The 10,627-nt window shown below is 38.3% G+C and overlaps 1 protein-coding gene across 2 annotated transcripts in view; it reads left to right on the top strand.

Annotated features, from left to right (window-relative positions):
* Window positions 1-10,627, top strand: part of STK38L (serine/threonine kinase 38 like) — an 81,293-nt gene that overhangs the window by 49,623 nt on the left and 21,043 nt on the right. For both annotated transcript variants that reach the window (XM_036866078.1, XM_036866077.1), the window contains 2 exons: window positions 3,709-3,853; window positions 7,539-7,590. In XM_036866078.1, coding sequence (XP_036721973.1) covers window positions 3,720-3,853; window positions 7,539-7,590 — 186 coding nt within the window. In that variant the 5' untranslated portion in view covers window positions 3,709-3,719. The remainder of the gene's footprint in view (window positions 1-3,708; window positions 3,854-7,538; window positions 7,591-10,627) is intronic.

Raw genomic sequence — 10,627 nt, forward strand, 5'->3', positions numbered from 1 at the left:
ATAACTAGAATGGAAAGACCATAGTGATGATGGTTAAATTATATAGTGTTTGGAAGTTGTTTTTCATTACTCGATATCCACTTCTGAATCTTGGAGTTATAAACTCATTACGTCTTTATATGGGAGAAACCTGATCTTCTCTTTACCTCTCTTTTAGAAAGACCTCAGGTTCATAAATCTTTATCTAAAACAATTTCATATTTATTTCTGTACTGTTAGTGCAAACAATTTCTGTAGTTTGGAATTGTTTTCAATTCCCTAACTTTTCTATGTTTCACAAAAATTTCCCCCAAGTTTTTCTCAGTAGTATTTCTGCCCACCGCTAGCCCCGCCAACTTTGCATCATCTGGGAAAGCCCGTCAGTAGCAGGGCTTAATACTGGCCATCTCCTCTAGCCACTTTGAAGTGGGCAGAGGTGTCCTGGGCAGGATAGCAATCGATCTTATTTTTTTTTAAGATTCCACCTTGTCCTTGTGCCATTAAACAGTTAAATTGCATAACAGTTCTCTGTTTTGATGCCATGCTTACCAAGCAGTCTTCTTCAGTCTGTACATCCAGCTTGTCTACAAGGACGGAGCACATTTGCCCAGAGATACAAGTATCTGTTTCGTGTTCCTCAGTTTCTTATTGTGTGAATCAGCAAATTGCCATTATGTCTTGTGTATCAGTCTCTTGTGAACTTCGCGAGGATAAGGGAGCTTCCAGAATTCCCTTGCCCTGGGACCGTGGCAGCTGAAGGCCAGACCTTGCTTCTTGCCAGACAGAGCAGAGCAGCATGTCAGCTGCCTTCCAAGGCCACACCCTGAGTTCATCATACATCTTTCTTTCCAACTTCTACAAATATTACTGATGTGTTATTTCTTTGTGCTTTTTTTCAAGGGGCATGGTTTTGTTTGTTAGTCTTTTCACCATTCACTCTTTGAAAGGAAACTATAGACAACTATAGTTGGGTCTTGACCTTTTTTCCTCCTGCAAATTGGCAAACCAATCTGAAAATTCTCTATCAGCTACAGATATTCTGGACTAATCAGAAAGCACTCTAAAATTTCTAGGTATTAATTACTCTTTGTTGGGAGTTTCTAAGTCCCCCTCCCCCAGATATTGAAAAAGAGTAGCAGGCACTTTTTTACCAGTGTTTAAAGATAACTATCTATAAATTTAAATTTTATATGCCTAAAGAGGCTCCCTAGAATACTACCGCAAATGTATACCTAACCCTCTTTTGAGGATTCAGGATACATATTAACATATTAACGATGCCAGGAAGTCTTGCAGTAAGAAACTTTGTATAATCTGGATTTCCTAAATTTATTTGAATTCCTCCACTTCACGTCCATCCTCCCAGCTCCCCCCTCCTCACCAAATCCCCAAATCCCAATTAGCAGACATGATTTGGGATGTTTGCTATATACAATCCCATTCCCTCTTTTCCTTTCTTTGACTTTTCTGCATCTGATCCTGAAACATAAGACGTGAACGCGGTTGAGATTTCCGAAGATGGTATGTATGGCAGCACCGCCTTAGGTAGCATTCCAAGCTTAGTGCTTGAAAATCACTTGGCCAGAATAGTTCTTGAGCTTATTTTTATTATTGTTTAAAAAATAATGCTCACTATTATTAAAGCACATTAAAAAATTAAACTAGATGCCTAAAATAATGTCTTACATTTGTATGATTCCTATGTTATATTATCTCAGATGGCCTTAGACTAGGCCTGTGAATGAGGCAGAGCAAGTCCCGTAATTCCTGTCTGGGCCGGAAAGTGACCTGAGTTCAGAGCGTTCTGGTGATTTCTATAAGACCATGTGATCAGTTAGTAGCAGGACCTGGATTAGATCTCTAAATATCTGACTCCAAGGTTCAGTAAGTTTCTTTTTCCACCGTTGCCAACCTTTATAGGCAATTTTTGCTAATTTTTTCAACTCTCCTCCCACACCCCCCCCCATTTGATAGGTGGACTCCTTCACTCATTAATGCCTACTGTGTGTCCAATACAGTGCTATCAAGGTGAACGCTCAAAAATGATTCAGAAAAAGTTCTTGCCCAGAGGTGTTCCTAGTTTAGTGGGATAGGCAGGTGAAGTGATCGGCACCAGTCCTGGGAGTGTTTGTTACAAATGGCAGAGAGCACACTTGAAAGAATGCCATTTGGCCCCTTCTGGTCCATCGATGTCTCTTCTGGCAGGGAACCTTAGAGAAGTCACCGCAGGAAGGCTTCAGACAAACTGGGCTGCAAAGGGTCAGCAGGATGCGTGCAAATAGCGTGTAGGACAGAACTGGTTCAGGAATAGGTCATGTGAGGGCTTGGAGGCATGAAAGGGCCAAGTACTCTGGGAGAAGAGTGAGTGGTGAGGAAGGGCAGCAGATAAGGCCAGAAAGGCGACTTGGAGATAGCACTTGGGTGGGGTTGGACTCTGCAGCTCACCAGCTGTGTGACTTGTCCAGGCTTCACTTCCTTTCTTTACCAGGCTGCTGTGAGGAAGAAATGCAGTCATGCCTAGGAGTGCCACTGCCTTTAATCCTCAGGCAAGAAAAGGGGGAAATTAATGAATAAACTCTCATCAAGTTTCTGTTAGATAGAAGCATTCCACGTTTGTGAGTTGTCTTTATCTTGCTAAGCTAATTTGACTTGCCGTACATGCCATGAACAATTTAAACAAGTAATGTGATCAGCTTCTTGTTATAAAAAGATTTATAGTAGTCAGCAGAGGAACAAGTTTATGATGTTAAAATAATAGATGCAATTTTAGGCATAATGAGGCTCAAGCAGTAAATTGAGGTATAAACCCACTAAGACAACAGTGGAACTGGGAGTTTGCCATCGTTAAATTGTTTACTTTCAACCTGTATTTGACTTGTTTCACATGAAGAACGAGAAAGGTCTTTGGTTCATTCCGTTATCCCTGGAGTATAGCCCAGTTCAGGTCGACATCCAGGGCTCTGTGTCTTTATGTAGTTAAGGAGAGGTAGGTGTTGGGGAGTAGGTGGCAGATTTGGAAGAATATTTTTCAGCTAAGAATGCAACATTGGATGGTCACCCTGGCAATCTGGATCTCCTCTAGGATAGTCTGTTATGATTCCCATCCAGATAAGCAAAAACCTCTTTAATGTATGGAACCATTCTAGGTTTTTTGTTTGTTTGTTTTTTGTGGGGTTTGTTTTGTTTTTTTTTTGGTCTAGATGTGGACTATGGTAGGCAAGTCTCTTAGGGTCAGTGCCCACCTCTAGCAGCCACCAGAGTTCAGTCTTACATTCCTTATCTTGTCTAATTGCCCACATTATCTGCTTTCTTTCTCTTTTTGTCCACACCGCGTGGCACGTGGGATCTTAGTTCCCCGACCAGGGATCAAACCCGTGCTCCCCACAGTGGAAGTGCGGAGTCTTAACCACTGGACCACCTGGGAAGTCCCCACATTATCTTCTTTAAACCAGCACTTTGTTTGGCTGGCTCAGTGGTTTTTAAAAGTTGGCTTTAAGTAGACGAACATTGTCCAGGAAGGGCCATAAAACTTCCATGTTGTCACCTGGCTTGATTCATACATTTTTGTTTCCTGCCTGGTTCCTACAGGCATTTGAGTTTCATTTGAATGTCTTACCTGTTAGGGTACAATGTTGTTGCCTAGTAGAAATTAAACCATTTCTAGAGTTTGTTAAAAGGGACAGAAAGTTTTCTTTCTGTTGAGTAATTTGTGCCTCTGTGTTGTTCTAGTTTCTGTTACTATGGCAATGACGGCAGGGACTACAGCCACCTTTCCTATGAGCAACCATACCCGGGAAAGAGTGACTGTGGCCAAGCTCACGCTGGAGAATTTCTACAGCAACCTAATTTTACAGCATGAAGAGAGAGAAACCAGGTATAGTAAAGGCTGGTCAGAATTTTCTGTGTAGTTAAATAAGCTGTTACACTGCAAGTGGGGTGTAAGCATGTTGTCCATGAATAATATAAATATGGTGGGTCCCTGTATGCTGACAGTATACCTGGTTCCTTGTTTCATTTTCACAGAATAGTGTCTTGTCCTGGGCACCCATATACTTATATCACATGTCAATTGATGTTTTAAACAAAACGTTTCTAACCATGACATTATGGTATATCTTTATACTTTCTTTTTTTTTTATACTTTCTTTTAGAGGGCTACTTAACGACTGCCTTTAATCCAGAAACATTTGTAGTGTTGTGTGTATATCAGTGGAAATGGGAGAATTATAAAAAGAATGAATGACGTTATTTTGCCGTCAGGAAACTTATAGTAAGGGAGATAATGCACATGAATATTACATGAAAGGGTGAAAAGTACGCCCTTTGAGAAGGGCAAAGAAGGGGGAGATTGTTTTTGACTAAGCAACTGGGAAGGCTTCATAAATGGTGGTGGCATTTAAACAGAGCTCCTAAGGAAGAGTATTTATACTATTTATATATACATAAAAGGGAGAAGAAAGAGGTTAGAGAGCAGGAGGAAGGATATCAGAGACAGAAGAAAGCACCTTTTCTGCCAGGTCAGGCACTGTCCAGTTTAACTCAAGCTGGATTTGTACCGTTTCCTGAGAGCCTTGGATGCTTTGTATGGAGCTATTTTCATGGTGGTAAAGAGCCTTGAAAACTTTTGAACAGAAGATTTAAATGATCACAGGTGTTTCTCTGGAAGATTACTTTAGTTGTGATGTACAGAGTGGATTGTGGGAGGAGGGATTAGAAACAGGAAAGGCTAGCGCTGTAGTCCGGGCCAGTGGAAGGGAGGCTTGCTTTAGGATTAAGACAACAACAATAGGGAAGAACTGAGTGAGAAAGACAGAAAAAACACGGCAACCACCCAAGTATGGAATGTGAGAGAAATTAGTCCATGCTGGCTCTGAAATTTCACACCTGGGCAACCAGAAAGTGGTACAACTTAGCGAAACAGAACTCGAGGGGAAGAATCTGGTTTTGAACATAATTTTGGGCAGGTCCAACTACAGATTAGACGTGGCTGGGGAGAGAATTAGAACTAGAAAATGAAACTTAAGTAACTATTCAGAAGTCAACTTAGAGTAAGGAAATATAAAAGAGAGCTAAGAAACGTGGAGAACAGTGAGGAGAGCAAATGGATCTTTGATCAAATTTCCTAAAGGAAGAGAGGAAAGAGAACTAAGAGTTTGCCATCAGCAGAAATTCCAAAAGATTCAACTTAGGCAGAAGGAAAGTGATGGCATTCAGAAGATCTAAATGTAAATTTGTGGATAAATCTCAGCCAAAATTGACTGTATAAGGAAAATCAACAATAATGATAATGTCATATGTATTTTAAAAAATATATTTTCCTGCAGTAGACTGTCAGTCAAGAGGGAAGTAAGTGGAATTAAATTGTCCTTAGAGATCAATGCGTCTCTAAGGATAGGGATACAACACAGAAAGGGGTAAAGATTGGTTAATTTCAGGCTTTGACAAATTAAGTGTACATGTAATTTCTAGGGTAGCCACTAAAAGAATAAAAATAGAGTTTGTAACTTTCAAACTAACAGAAGGAAAGAAAATGGATGGGGGAAAAATAAGTTCAGAAGAAGCCAAGGGAAAAAGAAAAACTGAAATACCAAAAGGCAGGCACAAGTAGAAACCACACCATAAATTAGAAATAAATCCAAACATGTAAGAAATTATGCTAATTGTAAATGTAATGAAAGTCTCTGGAAGTGAGCAGATCATCAAGGGAGACTGAATAAAGTAAAAGAGAACCAAGGAAGGAACGACCTATATTTTTTCGACAGTCACTCAAGTTATTCATCAAAATTTTAAAGGTTCATTGTCTTTTATTGCTGAAACCTTAAAATAATTCAGTTTTGCCCTCTGTTCCCAAACAAAGGAAAATAGGAATAAAAGTATCTACTGTTATTAAAAAAAAAAAAAAAGCATGGTGGTGCCATGGAAGTCAAATTAAATACTCAGCTATTTTCTAAAAGCTTATACTTTAAGAAACATGTGATGAATTTTTAAGGCTTAATTAACTGGATAAATGCATAAGACAAATAAAGTACCAATCAGAACAAAGCATAAGATCATTTTAGAAGGAAAGCTATTTTTTAGAAAGGTACAAGAGAAGTCCATGGGTCTTCTCATTTAGGTATGGAAGTGGATAAAAGTTATTGCATCTCTCCGCAGAAGGAGGGATAATTTACTGAAATATTAGCTTTAGCAAGGATTGAGGAAAGGGGACAGTAGGGATTTGCCAGAAGAATAAAGTTGTTCGTGTATTGATAGTCCTCCTGGGTTAATGGTCCTCTTACGCTTTGGAGTCTTCCTGCAGAGAAGAAAACTCAAATCATTCAACAAGCAGCTCTGTGGCGCCTGGAGGTGCCTGATGGCAGGCACAGAATCCAGCATTAGGAACTTTAGTCCATTGGAAGGGTTGGGCTTGGGTGAATAATGTGTAAAAAAAGATAAAAATCAGTGTGATTAGCATCAGGGTAGGTGCTTATTACTAGAATTGAGAAAGTCAGTGGAGGGTATACTTTTAGGTGCTGATTTATGAACAGGCTTTAGGTATTTTTGTTATGAATTTTCCATAAGAAATAAAAAGGATCTTAACAGTGGTTTAGGAAAGAGCTTATCTTTGGACATATTGTCATAAACAACAAATGCCAAAAGATTTGTATGATGGTTTCAATCCTCAGCCCTTATACCCATTTGGATAAATCCTTGAAAGTTAGTCTTTATCTGGGATGCTCCAAAACTAATTAGGAAGAGCTCTCCCAGGTTTATCTTTAGGAAAAAGAGCAATACCACAGAAATAAAATACTAATAGTCACTTGGAAATGAGTTGCAAAATGTGTACCACAGCTGTCTCTCTGGTTACTAGTTATTTCATCCATCACCCTCCTCACCTGCAGCTTAAGTAACTTTAAGGGTGCATTTTAAAATATTGAAGAACTGAACTTGGCTATACCTAGAAAAGCAAATGTTCTGGTAGTTAATGGGTTATTTTTTAATGTACGTATATGACTTTCCAATTTTCCAAGAATTAGTATAAAATATACTTAATTGCACTGAACATCTTTCTGTGATTAATTAGGAAAATCAAGTTTAGTGTTTAAGTGAAGCACTTAGACAAGCTCCTTTAGCTAATAAGCGTTAAAAACAAGGTTCAAGCACAGGGATATCCACCTTAAAAAATTTTACTTTTAGTCACTGTAGTTACCTTTTTATACATCTAGTATAAACTCTGATAAATGTTAATGATTTTGGAGGTTTGAACATTAGATAACAGTTTTCTGTATTAGAACGTGAGTCACCTTTGCTAACGATTCATTTAGGCAGCTTTAGAAGTAAATTATTCATTTGGCTAGTATGTGGCAGCTAATTCTGGACTGTGTTTATATTTTGAGAAAGAAATATTTATATGTGCATATATATTTATATATATTAGTCACTATTCTTAGTGATTATTTTGATTCAACTTGAAAGATTTTTTTAGCATGGCAAACTGAGTGTAAACTTGAAAAAATGTACATTTCTTAAATGGGAATACTTAGGTACATATTAAAATTTAAATAATTTTTTTTGAAAAGGCAGAAGAAATTAGAAGTGGCTATGGAAGAAGAAGGATTAGCAGATGAAGAGGTAACGTAAGCTGTAATTACTATGACTCTAGTTAACAATACTCTTATATAATTGAAAGTTGCTAAATCTTAAATGCTCTCACTACAAAAAAAAAAAGTTATGTGAGGTAATGGATGTGTTAACTAACTTTATTGTGGTCATCATTTCACAATGTACGGTATATACCTGTATCAAATCATCACATTGTAGGGACTTCCCTGGTGGTCCAGTGGTTAGGACACCACGCTTCCACTGCAGGGGGTCCGGGTTCAATCCCTGGTCAGGGGAACTAAGATCCCACAAGCCGAGTGGCATGACCAAAAAAGAAAAAAACAAAATCATCACATTGTATACCTTAAACTTACACAATGTTATATGTCAATTATATCTCAATAAAAGGGGGAAAAACTACTGTACGAAAGCAACCCCAGTAACTTTTTCTTGTAATGATATCAGATGATTTTATAACTTAGATAATGTGGGTTTCATATTTGAACGTGGGCTTCTTTGTTGCTGTGATGGAAATTTTTGAAAGGGGGCAGCTTTTTTTTTTTTTTTTTAATTCCAAGAACATATATATATTCAGTGAATAGTATCTAGTGTGCGGAATAAGAAAAGAGGGCTTCAAGAATAATTGATCAGTTGCCAAATTTCCTTAAATTTTTCCTAAATATTTCTTAAAACCACCAGTTCACTAGTCTGGTGCCATGAACCCAGTGGTTTAAACTACCGTGTATTTCACCTGAAGAATCACTGCCCCCAGCTGGTCTCTCTTCCTCCATTCCCAGCCACATTCCCACTCCCAGTTTTTCTACACACTTCAACCAGGGTTATCTGTCAAAAACCAGATTTGACCATGTCACTCTTTTGCTTAATACCCTTCACTGGCTCCCAAGTACTCTTGGGATAAGGCTAACTCTTTAACATGGGTGTACAAGGCCCTTTATGATTTGGCCCCTGCTTCCCTCTCTCTAGCCTCATGTCTTGTCACCCTACCGCCAGGCTGACCAACAATGTCAAATTACTTTCATTTCCACGCTCTTGCCTGTGGACCTTTTCCCGTGCTTTCTTTTGCTGCTTGGAACTCTTCCTTCCTCCTGCCTGAGTCGCATTATTCTTCAAGACTCTTTCCATCTCACTTTAGGCATCATGTCCACTGGGACAGAACTCTGTTCCTGTCCCTGTGGCAGCCTTAAAAGACCATCTTCCCAGAGTAGAAACTCCTTACATCTCCAGGGCTGTCAGAGGGCGAGAATAAATATTTGGTGAATAAATGAACAAATGGACAATGGATCTCTCTCTAAAGAGTTTACAGATTGGAAGGAAAGATTGCGTGTGTGTGTAAAAATATGTACACGTGATAGAATGTGGCAAACTTAGAAAATACGGAGATTTTTTTCCCCGTAATTCAGGGGATCAGAAAAGGTTTCATGGAAGAAGTAACAATTGATTTGAATCTTAAAGAAATAGGTAGAATTTACATGATCGTTAAGCGGTATGTCCAAAATAATGAATATACGAAGACTATTGAACTTTAATAATGAACTGCATGAAAGCAGATGTCCAAGGGCCAAGCAGGTAACATAAATGAGAAAAGCTGGCCACGCTTGTTTCATAGTGGCGTCTTAGGTTATATTCTTTTGATCTAACAAACTTTGCGTATTCAACTCTTATTTCTTTTTCATTTCCACAAAGAAATAGATCCTTTTTTTGCCTTGTTCTAAAAGATTCGCTCCTCACAGTTTATCTTTTGATAAAGACATACCACTTTTCACTTCACTGAAAGAAAACAAGAGCACCAGCCCGATTACACCTGTCGCCCGGTGACTGGCGCCTTGATAGGGACTGACCGGTTCCAGAGCTGCTTGCTGCCCACCCAAGGGGGCTGCACCGTTGGCCCAGTGAAGGCCAGTTCCTATTTTTCAAGAGAAGCTGGAAACCTGGACTTTTATGAAAACACTCGCTTTTTAAAATATTGGCAAGTCATTAGAGTGATCTAAAAACAACTTGGGGGCCCAAATCAAATGCATCCTGTGAGTTGAGTACAGCTTATAGCTTCTGGCTTGTAATCTCTGGTTCACATCAGGAAGTACTAAGTACATCTAGAGCTGTTTTCTTTGTTTCTCCTTAAATAACTTGCAGAAAATATGAGGTGATTTTACCCCTAAAAATGCTCATTGGCCCATTATAACCATCTATAAAACATCTAAAATTTTTGGTAAAGGTATTTGAATTCCACAAATGCTTCTTGTTAGGCCCCATACTAGGTCCCAGGCTGTCACATTCTATAAAATAGACATGGTCTCTCAATCTAATGTACAGTATTTTGGAACTATCTTTATGTGGGGTGGGTCTTTTCAAAGTAAAATTGTTTTATAAAAATAAATTCATCCTTAATTCATTCTGTAATAGAAAGTTATTTGTGAAATAATTTGTGAAAGTTATTTGTGAAAACTCAACCATATATAACGTGGCCTTAAAAAGCATTTATACTGAGATGAAGTTGTTAGCTGACCCCTTTCTTATCTTAAAACTTCTGTGTACACTGTCTTCTGCAAAAACTGAGCACCCTACAGATTGAGAGTTTGAAGAACCCCAATTTGAAAAGGAATGGAGAAAAAAAAGAAAATGGCGTATTTCTAGTTTCTTCTCACTTAAAATCCCATCGAACATGGAATATTATTTACTCTAATGGAAAACCAAACTGGGCAAGTTTAAGCTGCAAGAGAGCCATGAGATGTTAAGCCTGTCCAGAGTTTTGTTGTTGTCTTTGGAGAGGAAAGAATGTGATTACCACAAAAATGTTATTTGTTTTTCAAGGTGACTTAATCTACACAGGTTGTGAGCAGATGTATCAGTGATTTTTCATCGATTTTTTTTTTTTTTTTTTGTTTAATGTGAACTTGTGTCAGCTCTCTCTGGACTACAACACTGACTCTAATATCATGGACAGATTTTTTTTTTTTTAAAGTACTATAACAATGTTGTAGGTGATTTCCCTTTTTTGTAGGATTATATATTCCATACACTGTGATCTCCCTTTTTGCCATTTAATAGC

The sequence above is a fragment of the Balaenoptera musculus genome, chromosome 10 (genome assembly GCF_009873245.2).
Source record: "Balaenoptera musculus isolate JJ_BM4_2016_0621 chromosome 10, mBalMus1.pri.v3, whole genome shotgun sequence".
Taxonomy (NCBI): Eukaryota; Metazoa; Chordata; class Mammalia; order Artiodactyla; family Balaenopteridae; genus Balaenoptera; species Balaenoptera musculus.